Raw genomic sequence first — 17692 nt, 5'->3', positions numbered from 1 at the left:
GCGTGCGTGCGTGTGCGTGCGTGTGCGTGTGTGTGTGTGTGCGTGTGTGTGCGTGCGTGTGTGTGTGTGTGTGTGTGTGTGCTTGGTGATCACTGCATTCTATCCCCTCGTCCTCCTAATGTCCTCCTTGCTTACCTCGTGGCTGTGTGTCCTTGGGGGGGCCCTGGGGGCGTTCTGACTTGTTCTGGCGCCTCCACGGGGCATCAAGTCCACTTCCTCCTCACATCTCCCCCCCCGCTCCCCCCCCCCCGCTCTGATGTGTCTCTCTGGCCCTTTGTCCTCCTCTCTCCTCCGTCATCCCTCCACCGCACGAGCTCGGCTTCCTCGCCAGGCACAGCGTTTGACTCACGATGCCCGTCACCGATCATCAGACCGGGGGGGGGGGCGGGGGGGGCTTAGCCGACTGTACACGAGCATTAAGAGCAGTGACCTCGCTGCCAGCTGCCATCCTGTCCCCACGTTACCCGGCTGCATGTCTGTCATGAACCAACACCCTTCTGCACATATTTCTACTGCAGTGTGTGTGTGTGTGTGTGTGTGTGTGTGTGTGTGTGTGTGTGTGTGTGTGTGTGTGTGTGTGTGTGTGTGTGTGTGCTCTTGTTCTTCTATGCCGGTGGGGACCTATACCTGATTGCACACAGACCGGTGGGGACTTGTGTCCCCGTGGGGACCTAAAGTGAGGTCCCCACGGGCAAACCCCTCCCACAAGCTCCAAAATGGTGTCTAGATACACCCCCAATGATTTTTTCTGAGGTCCCCTGGAACATCAATTTCATGACAAAACTGTGTGAGTGTGTTTCTGAATGCGCCCCTAGTGGATGCACACGGGTACTGCAGTCCCCATGAGGTTGGCTGTTCTTGAAGTGTGCGTCGCTGTTTTTCCACTCACTACCGCCCCCTATCGGTTCAAAAGTGGTATTTTCGCAACATACACTTTCAATGCTGTCTGTTTGATGGTGGTAAAACAGACCACAAATAAAATGCTTTATTTCATAAAAAGTATACAAATAAATAAACCAAAAAATTCATACATACATAATATTAATACTGATATTGATCAAATTATTCAATTAAATAAAAATCAATTTCATTAAAACAATTATAAGGTTTATTTCAAATGTATAAAATGTTAGACTAGCCTTTATGTAAACTCTTGCCTGTTTATTTTATACTATTTTAAGGATATGTTGTTATTAGTATGTCATCATTGATATTATTGACAATCGTAATAATAGTCTATATTTGATTTCATTCATCATATGAATAGTGTAACATGAATTATTGCAGAGATCAATAAGGTCTTTTATTTTCAGATAACTTGTCTTAATAAACAGTGCCCACTGTTCAATCACAACGCTATGGATGATAATAGACAAGCAAGTATAGAGTTGTATCCATAGACAAAATAGGAGTACAAAAGACATTTTACTTTAAATCAATATAGCAAGATGCTTTGATGGATGACCATTTAATGTGTACACTTTCTATATCAAATTAATTAGGTTAATATTTGCGTGAACTATAAATGACAAGTTGTTGACTTGCTGAGGGATTGCATAGAGCAGGGGTAGGCATTGTATGGCTCGCGGGCCACATCCGGCCCTTTGGCTGTCCGTGACCGGCCTGTGAGAGGTTGATTGGAAATTACAAAGTAAATATTTTTGTCTAATTTTACCTCATGCATGGACTAAAGCTGCAGTGCTTTTATTCTTCTCCTTGGCTTTGGACGAGAGCTAACTGAGGAGCTGGCAGCACTGCGCTCAATGAAAGTGATAACGACAGGGAGCGATTTATTCACGGAGGTAGATGCATGCACAAACATGCTGGGTCTGAAATGGGACCAATTTGCAGGTGTCACAACAGAGGCCTGTCCAAGTCCTGTCAATATTTTTGCATTTTATAAATGTGGTGACCCCTGCTGTGGAGGCAGCAGCTTTGCAGTGGGATTTTGTGGGCTGAGTTTGGTGATTGAAGGCACCTGGGCCCGGTTCCCTGAGATTAAAAGACCCAGTGTTCATTCTCTCTTCTCTCTCCAGCAGACGTCCGGTGGTGTGGTCGTGTACCTTTTTTTCGTTGGCTTATGTTAAATAAAGAAGATGTTAAAACTCTTTAAAACAGTACAACTCCAATCTTGTCATGGCCCAAAGAGCCAGGTTGTGACATAATACATCAGCCTGTGTTGCAAGTCAAAAATTAACCATGTCATTGATGTTGTCACTAAAATATTTAACTTCATCAGGGCACAACCATTGAATCACAGACAGTTTGCTACACTTTTGGAGGAGCATGAGAATGAACATTGTGACATAGGCTACGACACAGCACAGTCATGATTTGATTGTTATATATGTAAACTATTTAAAATCTATAACACCCCAATAATGCAACTAAAACATCAAAAATGGTTAGGGTGGTGTTCTTGTATATTTACCCAAGTGCTTTCCTGTGTTATTTTTAGGCTATAGTATCAATATAAAACATATTTTACTGTAGGATGCCTTAGCCTGGAATCAACCAAGGCCTGCAGTGTGAGCTATTTTGCATCTGAATTACATGAGGGCAAAGGGAAAAATTGCCCATAAGAAATATCATTTTGCCCCAAATATCACTACGAAAGGGGCCAAAAATGCCATTGAATGTTTTTGAGTCTCGCCTTGACTGTTGTTCCGTGTGCGGGAAGGATCAAACGTTCTTAAAAAGAAAAAAGGAGCACTTCTTGATCAGACCTGTGAGTTCGCAGAGAGCAAATCCAGTCTCCGTCACCATCTCAGGTCCAAAAGAAAAAGGCCCTCAAATTTAGCAACAACCAATGTCGTTGTCTACCGGGGAATTCTTCTGCTGACTTTATCAAGTGGAGCAAAAACAACAAGAAATACGTGTCCTTTCGTCACCAGGCAACCGAGCAACATAGTGGGTGATAACCAGTTGTTTCAAAAGTATTCACATTCATTACTCAAGTAGAAGTATAGATACTTCTGTTGAAGTATCAACTCAAGCTTTTAACTTAAGTAAAAATACTGATTGTGTAGGTGTAAGGGGAAATAATTCCATCAAGTACAAAGTCTTAATGTGTAATCTCGCTCACAGAACATGTCAGTCCATTACAATAGACAATAATAATTCAGATCATGTGAACCTGCCGTTCGGATGATGTAAACATGGTGATGTTCAGAGAGGCAATGCTAAAACATAGGGACACATGCTCAAACAAATAAAACGCCCCTGGATACTTCCGGTTAAGTTAACCATCATGTGTTGATGATGTCACAGAGGTGCGCGGTTTTGTGAAATAATAAAGATGGACGGATACAGCGCCAATGACTAATATTAGTACTACGTGTTTTACTTGGACAATTAAATGTCAGTGGACACTCACAAATACTACAGCCCCCATCACGATTACAATTGTTCACTCCTCAGTGCGCGGTTTCGCCCACCAGCGGAACCCCTCCGCCCCTAAACCCGGCCGGTCCGCCCGCAACTTTCAACGTGCTTATTAACTGACGGACCTTCTTGCGGTCCGCGAAAAAGGTTATTAATAGTATATTAAGTTGACGCTTTGTTGCGTAAAATAAAGACCAAACGAAAAGAATAAAATGATCTTCTGTCATTCACGTAAGAAAATAAACTCACGTGTCTGCAGCTCAATAACAACACCGAAGGAACAACGTCTCGACCCCGGTTTAAGTCTCCAGCAGACGAGGAGTAGCCTCGTTAGCAGTTTAGCTAGCTAGCATTTATCGCTCTCCCATGTTTGAAATATCTAACCGTCCTGCCTCCACATACGGTTATGTCCCAGGTGTGGTCTTGAAAAGCAAGTTCCATTTTTATGTATGCATCAATGCATTCCAACTAATGAGGCTTGCTAGCTACCCTTAGTTAACGGTTCACAGACTGCTGTCAGTGAGAAATATTTCCACTCTCCTATAGGGTTGGGTACCGAGAACCGGTACTAATATAGCACCGGTTCCTACGCGGTACCTACCGTACTGAAATGCAACGCAGATTTCGGTGCTTAGTTTCGGTTCCTGAGCCGATTGAAAAAATTTATTTACACACTCTGATGACACCGTCCTCTCAGCAGCAAACGATAGCCTACCGTGTGGCAAGCTAGCCATCACCCTTCTATTCTATTTATTTAAGTCAGTATTTCCCTCCCTCTTTCAGCACGCGGCACTATCGCCCAGACGGATGCAGGCACACTATTGCGCGCACACACAGACACGTGCGCATACACAGGAGAGCTGCGCTCTCCAGCGGACACAGAGCGTGAGTCCGCAACTACCGCACCCCTCCCGTCGGACAGCCCCCCACTGAAGTATTAAACAGAGGGTGTAACGACGTTCCTTCGGTGCTGTTCGCCATTAAGCCAAGTGCGTAACAATGCATTCTTTAGGAAATATTGAGAAAATACCAATCTAACCCCCCCAATATACATGGTTACGCCCTTGAATGGGGCCTAAATATTATGTGAATTTCCTACGCTGCTATGGCATGACATATTATGCAGCACGATAAAGTGTCATTAATGTCTACATTGAATCAACGGTGCTAGAATATTTGGTGTTTGGTTGTCCTCCCCCAAAGCCCATATATATGGATAACTTGCCAACGATATAAACTATTTGACAAAAGTATATAGATAACACTGCAATAAGTAAGACAAATCTTTCGATATGAGACAGGCTGTCTCAGTTGAGTTGGGGTCTGATAGGCGCAGATACGAAGACAATTGGTTGAAGTTGTCAACATCAAAGGGGGCTGACTTTGGCAGTCTAGAAAGCTTTTGGAATACACCCTGAAACCAGAGATGGGGATGGTGAGAAGAAATTCAGTCTGAAGAAGAGTAAATGGGATTGGGTCAAGGGTGTATGTGGTGAGGCAGTTAGAGTACATACTGAAACCTCTTGTGAAGCAACATAAGGCCTCCTGATGGTATCAGCCCCAGGGTGCTGAAGACCTGCGCCATCCAGCTGTCTAAAGCCCACCAACATCTCCTTATTCTGAACCTAAAGCAGCAGGCAGTCCCGATGCTGTAGGAGACACCGTGGCCTCAATGACCACTGACTAGTTGCCCTCACATCCCATGTGATGAAGGTGCTGGAGAGGCTGCTCTTGACCCACCTTCAAGCCCAGATAAAATCATCACCGGGCCCTCTGCAATTTGCATTGCCTTATGTGGGAGTGGATGACGCCATCATCTACCTGCTGCCACGAGCCCAGTCGCACCTGGATGGTGGCTCTATCCCTTTCTTTGACTTCTCCAATCAGTGATTCTGGCGCTTCACAGTTCTGTGTACCTTGTACACAACTCACTTCAGTTAGGGCAGCTCCGACCGCTGGGCGCTACATGACTTGTAAAAATAAATGCTGCAGCCTGCCGAAGAGCAACGTCAGTTTTTACGGCATAATGCCGGTATGAACAGTGCGTGAGTTACCGTAAAACCTTGATTAAAGACTACATAGAAGACTGTAAAAATTGTCAGCCCCTCCCCACTCTTTATTCTTAAACCGGAAATATGATCATTAGCGCCTAAAACGTTTTGTGTATTCTTGTGTGAGTACTACACTTTTAAATGCTATTTCCCATTCTAAATTCATAATTTATGTCTGCACATATAAATACTTGTTCTGAATACAAGGGCTTGTAAATGTGGTAGTTGTAGTTTTTATTCTTAAAATATCAATGTTTGTCTACATTTTTAATTGTTCAAAAATGCTTCCAGTTTTATTAGAAATTAAATAAAATACATATTAAAATGTATACTTAATTCTAGTTGAGTAATAACGTCTCAACTTCACCAGGTATTTTATGTAATCCTTCGGTTTTAGTAATTACTATTACCCTTCTACGTTATTAACAAGGCCCAGCAGAACAGGCTGAGCCCCAATGCTCCCTCAAGCTAATGGTGACTGAAGGAGTGGGGGGATGGGCGAGGGTACGGTGGGGACAGTCAATGTCAGGTTTTGTGTTAAGAACCTTAAGTTTCGTTTTTTTACACAAAACCGAACTGTTACCATCCACGTGGGGTCCTCGGTCTGGCCACGCCCCCACCAAGCACCTGCTACCGTCCATTTCCCTCAGACTGCCGAGCAGCAGACAACGTGACGGTGCTGGCTGCAGAAGCTGGATAGAAATGGTGAGTTTTTAATTATTGGACTAGCTTCTAATGTAAAACAGTGCTTTTTACGTTTACTTTGATACTATTAATATATGTACTGCCATATAAAATGAGCTGTTGCAATGTGCTAAACTCAACTTAGATGGGAAGCTAATGTTAGCTAACAATAAGCAAGCATGTGCAACTAGCACCACAAATAGTGCTGTTAAGTTTACTTTGATACTATTTTCATATGTACTGCCATATAAAATTAGCTGTTGCAATGTGTTAAACTCAACTTAAATGGACAGCTAATGTTAGCTAACAATAAGCAAGCATGTGCAAGCAGCAGCATGTGCACGCGTTGTGAAATAGAATGCTGGACAGCTAATTAGTTATTTATTATATACTATATAAATATATTCATGTTTTATCAATATCTTTTCACACAGAATGTGAATATTATGCTCAACAAAGGGAGTGTAATACTTAATCTGCGTTAAGACCTGGATTATAACTAATTTCCCTTTAACCATTTTAAGTATCCTTACGGTGGCTTTTGGGCCTATAACACTTAATAAGCAGTTTTCCATTTGCCCAAAGAGTGATTGTAATATCTACCCATGTATAAATAGGCATTTTAATTCAGATTGTCATAAGTATTGAGATAGATAATATAATGTTTGTCGTTAAGAACAGAAGTAGATGTTACTATAATGCATTCCATAACAGATAAACTTAATTCATTTCAGTAAAAATAAAAAAAAGAGTACTGTAATGAGTTGGATGTATAGCTTTGGCTGAATGTGTCCCTTGTGCTTTTAGGAGGATGGAGCATGTTTGCCATCCAGTAGTGACAGCTCGAAGTGCACAGGTGAGAGAGGGGAGACACAAGGAGATGATTGTACATTGGTGTTTGTAGAAAGTCAAAGGAATATTACACTAAACTAGGGTTCTATAGATTTTTTTTTTAATCCCAAATTGATCATGATGTTAAGGTCTAGGTCATATAACAAGTATATGGGGATTTCAAATGCAAAATACATACATTCTTTTTTAATGTCTCATTTTGAAGGTATTTGTTCATCATACACCATAATAACATTTCCATCCGCTTACATATTTGCAGATGCTGATGTCGGAGAAATGAAGGAGCCTTTGACCGTGAACATACTAACCAGGTAGGCTATGTCATCTTAAGGTTCTTAAATGGCTGTTAACCTGCTTGACTGTGCACATAGAAAAGAAATGTCACAATGAATACAATGCTAGAGTAATTAATTTCTACAGGTAGTTTATAACATATATTTGACTTCAATTTTACCATAGTGTTTCCCACCAATTTAGATTCTATTAAATACAATATTCACTGGGTTGATAGCAGATCAAGCATTAATAGACGAGTTAGGTACTTAATATTTAAGCAATAAGGTACGAAACACTAAGAAAGTACTGCCTCAAGTACCTTATTGCCTTTATAACGCGGTTACCAGCGAAATTGTAAATGGTAAGTAAATAGCTGCCTTTCAGCACTAAATAGTGGTAGCCACCAAACGTTGTGTATCTCATTTCATGAGTCTCGAGCACACGTGTCCAACTCGAGGCCTGCAACGTCAGTTTATGTGGCCCATGAGTCCCCAATTCACATATGTTAAACTCGCGGTCCAAATCTGGCCTGTCGTGGCGCCCGACTGCCCGTCCGGCGCGGCCTGCCGCCGGAGTGTGCTCAGCCCGCCGAGTAACAACCGCGCTGTCACTGAACAGTCGGCCGTATCGGCCCTCCCCCTCCCGTGCGCAGTGATATGTAACGCTTGGGTCAATGTGAACAGCAACTGTAAATTATCACTTATTATAATACGGATATATCATAGCGGCTTTCCTTGTGTTCTCTGCATCGCAAAACTGTTAAACAATGTACAGTATGAGCAACAGTGTGAGACCGTCAACGCTCGGCTGCGGCGTGATGTGTCCACCATTTGCGGATCTCGAAGGTCTTCCTGTAGATTAATGATTGCTTGTCGGCAGCATCGATAGCGCTCGTACAGGAAGTGATGTCATAACAGATCTTTGATTTCGGAGAACTCTCCCTGTAAAATGTAAATCTAAATAATATCGCTCTTTCATTAATGAGGAAGACAGCTTCCTTTTTTCCAGAGCAGTGGCGAGCTTGTGTTGCTATGGTTATTTTGCCAAAGGTTGGTATTTAGCATGAAACAAAGATGAAAGAAAGTACTGCAGGACAAGAATTATAAATACATTTAAAAAAATGATGAGTTAAAGGCTATCCCCAATGTCCAAAGATGTGTGTAATTTGACTTTTTATTTAATCAGGTAAAATTAGTTAAGAATCAATTATCATTTACAATGAGGACCTGGCCCAGAGGCATTAGGAATGGTGCCTACGGTGTACTATGGGTAAATGTAACTCATTGATTGAATTGTATTAAATTAAAATATGAGGTATAAGAGATGCCTTTTGTTTACAGACAGCTGGTTGGTGAAAAAGATATTCACTGCTGCCACATGAAGCCAAATGTAATAGTTTAAGTAAATGTGAGGATTATAGAAATTTCTAAAATAGTAATACAATATTTATCTTTTAAAGAAAACACACAGTTCAGTGACAAGTGACTAATTTTCATGCATTTTACCTTGCCTGTACGTTTATTTACAATCACATTCCCTAATTGAGTTTTTTAAAAATATCAGGTGTGTTCATTCTGTGGGCGCCAAAACTATTTCATTGCATTAATGAATACATTTAAAGTCTCTTATTCTAAATTTTGCTTGTTTTAAGGTAGTTCCGATGAAAAGATGCTGCTGGCTGGAGAGGTCTGGTGAATCTCACACAAAAAAGGTAATCTCTTCCAAGTTTTTCCAGGTTTTCACCTAACATATCTATTAGGGCTGTCAACAAATATTCTATATTAAAAAATATATACGAATAGTTGTTAAAAACAGATATTCAAATGTGAAAATGAATAATACAGCAGCGGCACGATTGTCTGCTTTGCGGGTTGCACGCTACTGTACTGACTTCATATTGCATTAATAAAATAGACTAGAAGTTACAACAGCTTCATGCACTGGGCCCTGTTCCTCGTACATGGTTAACTGAGTTAGCTGGATAATTTTCAGGATGAGATGACGTAGATCAGGCTTTGCGGTTCCCCGAAGCAGGTTTGGATAAATCACCATTGCAACACATCAAAAATCCTGCACTTAACGTTAACTGCTGTGCGATACTTTGTTGGGCTTGTACACCTCGCAGGGGGGCGGTGTCAGTTTTTGCCATAAGTACATGGTCCATTTAATTTTGTATAGCACAGTATCGCAAATATGCCTCAGAGGGCTTGACAGTCTACACGTGTGGCATCCTCTTTTCAGAAAGCCTCACATCGGCACAGGAAAAACCCCACAAACAATAAAAAATCTGAAAAAAAGACACCTTTAGAGATGGAGGAGGCTTCTCCCCCGGGATAAACATCCTGCGATGACGTATAGAATGAACAACGTAAAAGATGTACATTATGTTCAATTTATCCAACAGAAATGATTGAAATACACATTATCTCCTCGTATGCGTTCATCATCATCTCCTGCTCGTGAGCGGAGAAAAAAGACGCACCTCTTTTAAGTTTATTTGTTGTTGTACTGTTAAAAAATCCTTGTTTTGCCCTTTCGCTTTCTTACGTATGACGCGCACATGCGATTATCCTGATGTCTGACATTTGGTTCAAACTAACGAGACAGTTTGAGCGCGGATCCACCTTTGGGGAACCGAGTCCCTGATGATTGACTTAGTTGAATCACGTACGAGTAAAAAGGGCCCTAGTTTGATCATTTGCCATTTCATGCCAAGGAAATGTTCCATGTTAACACAGCACAGCTCGCTCGGAGCATTCAATGTTTGTAACTATCAACTTCAAGCGAATATTAGAACATCATTTTTGAGAATATATATGCTAGTTCTATTTCTTGTCTTACTGGAATCTTTACTACAAATACTTCACTTTAGTAGTGGTACAGTCAAGACCTATTGTCATTATAGCCTCAGTAGTTGCTGTTTAACAGCATTACATTTTTGTCTCATTTTATTCAGGGTCACCACAAACAAAGAAGAAGAAGTGGAGAAGAGGAAATCGAAGCTGTTGAAAGGACCTTAATGGACTACATCAATGGTGGTCAGTGGTCAGAAATGCATCACAACATCGTCACTGGCCGATCAAGGGATGAGTTGTCAAAATATATATTAAAAACTGAATTTAAAAGAATTTAAAAAAAGGTAAGCCGCATTTTCATCAGATGGAAGATTAAATTCCTGGTGGACTGCCAGCACGTTTACAGACATTGTTTACAGTAGTCTTATTGCTCCCTGTTCTGTTATTGTTATATTCATATAATATTTGAAAGTTGAAATGTTGTGCACTGCTGTTGTGTGTGTATATACACACATTCCCCTCCATGATGCTTTAAACTGCATAGTTTAAAAAAAATAAAGATGCAATATATCAAACAATATTATAGAGTGGGGTTTAATATTCATAGATAATGAGTCATTATACAATGATAATGAGTTATTATACAATTATAACATTCAATGGTGTATATATTCAGCATGAATTGACAAAATATGTATTAAGTGCCTTAGAGTTTCTAAAAAGTACCCTTTATTGAGTACCTTACCTTGTTTGAGACACATTTTGAACACTGCCCCCTGGTGTGATTTTGTATTATGACATAATTGGACGGTCCCCACCGGAATAGAGAAACCAGAAAAATATTCAACTCTTTAAATTTGAGAAATTTTGAGATTTAAGATGATATTGGGGTTTGAAAAAAATTAAGGAAAATGATTTGATTGAAAGTATGCCATTATTCTGTTAAAAAAAATGAGGTCCCCACGCTTCACCTCTGTGCATAAGTCCCCACCGGCATAGAAGAACCCGTCTGTGTGTGTGTGTGTGTGTGTGTGTGTGTGTGTGTGTGTGTGTGTGTGTGTGTGTGTGTGTGTGTGTGTGTGTGTGTGTGTGTGTGTGTGTGTGTGTGTGTGTGTGTGTGTGTGTGTGTGTGTGTGTGTGACATGTCATCGGCCCCATTTTGTCCCTTTGTGTTTGTTGACCATGCGTTGTGTGTTTCAGTTCCACCGCATGACGTAAAGCGCATGGCATGGAACAGCTCCGGCCTCGACTCTGAGTTCTCGCAGTGCTCGGCGCCCGCCGCTCCGCTAGGGAGCAACGCTGCCATAAGCATCACTAAGAGTAAGGACACTGAAGCTGTCCCCTGTCCTCGTCTGTCCTCGTCTTCCCACCACAGCTTGTCCTTGCACCTAAAGAACCTTTTACGTTTCTCAAGTAAAGTCTTTTCTGGAGGCCTTTAGGTTTTATCCACAGTAACGAGTCATTTAAGGATTTTCTTATTTTGGGGTCTTTTTCTCCAGTTTTAACACTTGAAAAGGGAGGCGAGGGACTTCCGGTCTTAAAAGAGTTAGTTTTATACAGACTGCAAGGAAAGAAGAAAATAAGAGCAATCACTTGGTCGAATGATTTGGGAAAGACTGACTTTACTGACAGAAATGTGCAGCTGGGCCCTGAACTGAAAGAAGTTGTGCATTTGTTGGACTATTTTTAGCCGTGGATTGATACAAATTAATACAAGTTAATGCAGCGGCTCAAAAAGGGTCCATTGTTTGTTGGGTTAAACTGAAATCGCAGCTCTGTGGAATAACGCTCGCTAAGATCACTTCATCGTTTTTGGGGTTTTATTTTGGTGACGAGGAGAAAAAGAATCGAATTTCAGCAGACTTCCCCCCCGTTACACAGCTTTCTGCTGAAGGCCCATTTACGTGGTGTTGAAACCTTTCATTTGTTTTTGTTGACTTTTAAATTGTTGTGTGAAATGTTATTTTAGCAGAATCCTGGAAACATCAAATTTAACTTTAAGGTTTGCACAGCCACGGTTTTGTTTGGATAGTTTACTTTTGAGTTTGTAATTACACTATAAAATAAACACATCTAGGTTTAGTCTTTTCTCGGAGTCGTCTCAGACCTGCAGAGCGTCCGTGAGCTGAGGTCAAGCCGCCGCTTGGTGAGCTGCCAGCGGCTGAGTGACGAGGTCAAAGGGCACCCGGAGACAGGAGAAAGCTGGAAATGTCCTCCACGGGGCGGGATGTTGTCTCGCCTCCCGGCCGCCTTCTCACCGCCGCTGTCTCTCCTCCTTCTTCTTCTTCTCTCTGCAGCTCGTAAGCAGGAGATCATCAAGATAACGGAGCAGCTGATTGAAGCCATCAACAACGGAGACTTTGACGCCTACACGTGAGCAGCGCCGCAGACGACTCACTCCCGTCCTCTTTGAGGTTCTCTTCATGTCTTCTTTGTGTCTCAGGAGGATCTGTGACCCCGGACTCACCTCTTTTGAGCCCGAGGCCCTCGGGAACCTGGTGGAGGGGATGGACTTCCACAAGTTTTACTTTGAAAACTGTGAGTCTCCTCGCACACGCACACACACACACGCACACGCACACACATATACACGCACACGCACACGCGCACACGCACACGCACACACACACACGCACACACACACGCACACACACATACGCACACACACGCACACACATATACACGCACACGCACACGCACACACGCACACACACGCACACACACATACGCACACACACATATACACGCACGCACACACGCACACACCCACACACACACGCACACACACATACGCACACACACATACGCACACACACGCACACACATATACACGCACACGCACACGCACACACGCACACACACACACACGCACACACACATACGCACACACACGCACACACATATACACGCACGCACACACGCACACACCCACACACACACGCACACACACATACGCACACACACACGCACACATACACACACACACACACGCACACACACACGCGCACACACACGCACACACACACACACCCACACACACACGCACACACACATACGCACACACACACGCACACATACACACACACACACACACGCGCACACACACGTGAACGCTGTAATTTGCTGAGCTCAGAGGATCAAGGGGCTATAATCTGTTTGCGGGTAAATGGCGAGCACGTTTTTTTCCTCCATCTGTCGCTCGTAGGTTGGTGTGACTTTGGGACAAAATTGTTTGTTTTTGTCTGAAAAACAAACAGATGCTGGATAGTTTATTCTTGACGTAAAGTAAACAGTTACCATTTAAATTCTGTTACTAGTAATATTTTTGGAAGAAATATGAAATATTCACATAGTAAACAGTTGAAATGATTGAACAGCTGTTGCTTGTGAATCCTTTTGTAACAATTATTATTCTATTATAATTCTTTTATAAATATATATGTATATATATATATATATAAATTAAAAGGCACCTTTCCCTTGAACTCCGGACAGAGAAGAAGCCCAGATAACGGTAGCTGGGATTTGACTTGATGCGTCTCTCTTTATTCAAACCAGTGCTAAGCAAGAACAGCAAGCCGGTGCACACCACCCTGCTCAACCCCCACGTGCACCTGATCGGCGAGGAGGCGGCGTGCATCGCCTACATCCGCCTCACGCAGTTTGTGGACACCACCGGCCGCCCTCGCTCCAGCCAATCGGAGGAGACCAGGGTGTGGCATCGCCGCGAAGGCAAGTGGCTCAACGTCCACTTCCACTGCTCCGGAGCTCCTGCTGCACCGCTCCAGTGATCAGGTGCGCCCCCCCCCCCCTCCTTTAAATATTCTGCCTTTAAGTTAAAGCTCCACTCAACAAATATGATCATTCAATCTATGGTAAATATTTTCAGATTTCCAGTTTTCTACCGTACCCATAATTTACTTTCATGCCCCCCCTTGGCCCCCCCCAGTGGTCCTGAGCCTCCAGTCTACTGGAGTGTGTGTTTTGGGGGGCAGTCTTTTTTCAGCGAGCGTGTTTAAGAGGCACGTCCTCTGCGTGGAGTGGCTTGTGCCAGGAGCCCGGCCGGGCAAGATCGCATCCCTCTCCACGATACCAACCAATCCTGTCCCTCTTTGACCCGCTGGGGGCCGGCTGAACACAAGACACCGCCCCCATGGGATGATGCATGCATCTGCCGCCTGATTGGAGGGCGAGTCTTCGCCCTCCATCCCTCCCCATGGCAGCCATCTTTTATCTGCCCGCGCGACATGTGACGTCCTGCGTGAGGGGGGGGGTTTACAGTTGAACTTGTGACAGTTTATGAGTATGAGTTATGAATATGCTGTGTAAATTATGACTAGATGTACCAGAAACCACCAAAACCCAACCAAGCATTTATATTCACTATCTAATAAGGGAGGAACAGAAGGGAGCGTGAGGTTAGCAGCTGAGATTTCGGACTCATTTTTTGGTAACTCTAGGTTACCGGGCAGGAGGCGTTGTGCTCGATGCCCGGCGCTGATGTAAAGATGTCGGGAGATTCCCCCCCGCTCCCATCGGCATTCTAGAGGGGAAGAATAATGGAGTCTGCTCAGTCAGAATACCTGATGGCGAGAAAAACTTGATATCAAAAACATGAAGCACCAAAGTGTAGAACTTTAGGCTTTTTATGTGTTTTCGTTTGTGTGCTTGTTGTCCGACCGAATGCAACATTGTGTTGTTGTTTTTAATTTGTGTTTCTGTTGTGTTTTAACGTCCTGTTCCGTTTGTGTTCCTGTGAACAACCGGAGCCTTTTAAAGTTTTTAATTTCGTTGGTCGGACTGATCTTGTAGTCGAGGCTAAGTTGAAAAAAAAAAGTGCAAGTTTAAAGCTAACGTGTTAGCACGTTGTGTTGTCTGTATGCAGTGGAGGGAGAGAGGGGGGGGGAAAGAGGTTTGCGTTTTGCATGTATTCCCGCCCCCTCGCCCTCATTCAACCCCCCCCCCCACCCACTCTCCTTTTTTCTCCCTCTTAAACCATTCCCTCCCTCTTTTCACCCTCCTTTTCTCTGCTTTGTGCAAGGGGCCTGGTTTGTTTATGATCACTGTGTGAGAACAGTGGATGTATAGATATATGTAGAAAAGTGTAATATATGTATCTAAGAGACACCCATCCTGTGCATCTGGGGAACACCCCATGACCTCTGTGACGCAGATCTAGTTTAGGATTTTTTGTTTTACTTTAATTCTACTTCCTTTTAAATATTGGAAGCCCTGCATCATTTACGACTAGATTTCTTCCCGCGGCCGTAAGACTGTTTTTAAGAGACGGAGTTAAAATAAACAACGGGTTTCAAATAGTTGTTCCCCTTCCGCTTGAAAGATGTTTAGATTTAAACATGGAACTCTTCATCGTTGTGTTGTTTATTCCTGATTCCCTCAACGCTGTGAGCCGTCTCTTCATATCACACAAACACACACAACACACACACGCCTGGTGGTGTGTTTCTGCTCTGTAACATATCCGCACCACTGCTGTGTGACCGAGGTGCCCCCCCCCCCCCCCCCCCCCCCTTGCTGTGCTGCTGTCTCCATCCATCCGCTCTCCCCCCCCCTCCCTCCCCCGCGTACCAACGTGTCCCTGCTCTTGAGATGTTTATTTGTACGTCTCTCTGTCGTCTCTCTGTTCCCGTGTTACTGGTTTGAGTTTTTCCGTCGTCGCTGTCTTTGATAAAAATCTGTCGTTTGGTCATTGTTCCGATGTGCCAAGCTGAGTTCTGCACTCTCCCTCGTCCACGTTTAACAGGAAAAAAAGAGAAGAGGTAAAGACAACACAAATTACAGATTGAGTGATCATCCATTGATCAGGACTTTACTAATGTAACCGAGGTGGTTATGGATGGTGACCCCCACCGAACCGGAGCGGGACACAGAGTTATTTGCATGTTTCAGTTACACATTTCTACCATGTACCTACCTGAATAAGGATGGAGCCTAGTGTTAATATATGATATTTGCATCTTTTGAAATAAGAATATCCTCCATCCAGAATGTTGAATAGGTGACATGAAAAATATTAGAAAAAAAAACGCAAAATTAAAATAAAAATAAAAAAAGGATACAGGAGCCGTAGCTTGGTATGAGGCCCTCGATGTTAGCGTTTTCCCTGCGTTGTAATGATATTATTGGGCTGCGCTTTCTCCCCCGGCCTTCACGTGGATGCTGGAGTTTTTTTGCATGATCATGATGTACAATGAAATACAACCATGAATTGACGACTATCAAGTGTTTGTCTGAGTGTTAGTTGGTCTTCATCATAGCTTTGTTATTATTCAAAATTGGATCTTAAAGGTATTTAATAAAAATACTATTTCAGCACTGGCTCATCTCTCTTGACTGGTTTTTTTTTGGTTTTACTGGAAGTTCCCTCACTCTCCCACACACGTGTGCAACATTCCTGTAATATCTAGAAGAAAATCCCCCCAAATCACAACAAAACAGCCCTTTTTTGGCTTCTGCATATTTGCTGCTTAGCTTGGATTTCAGGATTTTTGAGTCTTAACCCTGAAATCACCAAATTTGGAGTTAATCGAGATATGCAACACACGTTTCTCATTATGTAACACTGCAACATTGATTGCTCATGCTGAATATATGTGCTCATGCAGTCTTGCCCATGAAAACCAGCTTGTTTCAGGTGACATTTACGCATTATGACACAAAGTAAAAAATGTTTCAAATGAAGGACTCTCCTGAATCTAAATTACTGAAGTTCAATGGATGTGTTTTTTGATTTTCCCATTGTGATGCTTAGCCAGAAGTTTATTTTTTAATATCAATTCAGTTTATGTTAATAACAAATCATAACTTTGATTAAGTGTAGTCTTGGATGGTTTCATAGCAGCTAACGTGCTAACGCTCCTTCCTGTAGCTCCTCGGGGTGATTGATTAGCTGTAGATCTGTTTTACCTTTGGAACCAGGCACACAGTTTCGTTATGATGGTTTTAGCATATTTATAAAACAGACCGTGTAAATCGAGTGGTTGTATCAATGCGGGCATTTATACATCTGCATGAAGTGACTAACTTCTGATTGGCGGCTCTGAGGTGCTTTTGTCCACTTTATTGATGGAACTAACGTAAGGAGCACTGAGCTGTGTGAAAGTGACACGAAATAATATTTTTTTTTGTAGTAGATTCTTTTCATTCCATTAGGTAATTTAATCTTTGTTCAGTGATAAAATTAGACCCCTCTCTATATTTATAGTTCAATCGCTTAAGATTAACCATTGAAGAACCTCATCTTCAAAACCATTTAAGGTGAGTGTATTGGCTTCCATCCAAATAATTCTTGAAAACATGTTTAGAAAATGACACCATTATATAGTGTGTAAAAATGTATTAATATATGCTATCTGGTATTTACTTTATGTCTGAAAAGTCATAGTATTGAATTTTTTTTTTCTATAAAAACTAGGGCCGGGATTTTAGCGCGTTAATTACGATTAATTAATTACAATGTGAATTAAGATTAATTAATTACACAAAAAATAACACATTAAACATTTTTTACGCATTTTTACACTTATTTTTTGCACCGCGGAACGTTTCTCACTGGATGAGTTTCGGGGGGACCGATTATACTGGAGCACCAACTAGCGTCCATGACTTCAGACAACAACAAACCACAGT

The 17692-nt window shown here is 42.4% G+C and overlaps 1 protein-coding gene and 1 long non-coding RNA gene across 6 annotated transcripts in view; both read left to right on the top strand.

The window, feature by feature from the left end:
- The window catches only part of LOC119213216 (calcium/calmodulin-dependent protein kinase type II subunit gamma-like), a 38437-nt gene extending 22056 nt beyond the window's left edge, over positions 1-16381 (top strand). For 3 of the 5 annotated variants that reach the window (XM_037464372.2, XM_037464370.2, XM_037464371.2), the window contains 4 exons: positions 12340-12415; positions 12486-12580; positions 13601-13837; positions 13992-16381. In XM_037464372.2, the coding sequence (XP_037320269.1) occupies positions 12340-12415; positions 12486-12580; positions 13601-13833 (404 nt within the window). In that variant the 3' untranslated portion in view covers positions 13834-13837; positions 13992-16381. Of the gene's footprint in view, positions 1-11242; positions 11363-12339; positions 12416-12485; positions 12581-13600; positions 13838-13991 lie in introns of all 5 variants that reach the window. The other 2 variants (XM_037464368.2, XM_037464367.2) reach the window with 1 other exon arrangement.
- LOC134107885 (uncharacterized) lies at positions 18-8996 on the top strand. The gene is made up of 3 exons (XR_009942860.1): positions 18-6975; positions 7231-7282; positions 8899-8996. It is a non-coding gene; the product is annotated as an uncharacterized LOC134107885 (long non-coding RNA).
- Positions 16382-17692: the final 1311 nt, after the last annotated feature.

This window comes from Pungitius pungitius, chromosome 21, assembly GCF_949316345.1.
Source record: "Pungitius pungitius chromosome 21, fPunPun2.1, whole genome shotgun sequence".
NCBI lineage: Eukaryota > Metazoa > Chordata > Actinopteri > Perciformes > Gasterosteidae > Pungitius > Pungitius pungitius.
Note: the sequence above shows the minus strand (reverse complement) of the source record. Positions and strands in the feature narration are given on the sequence as shown.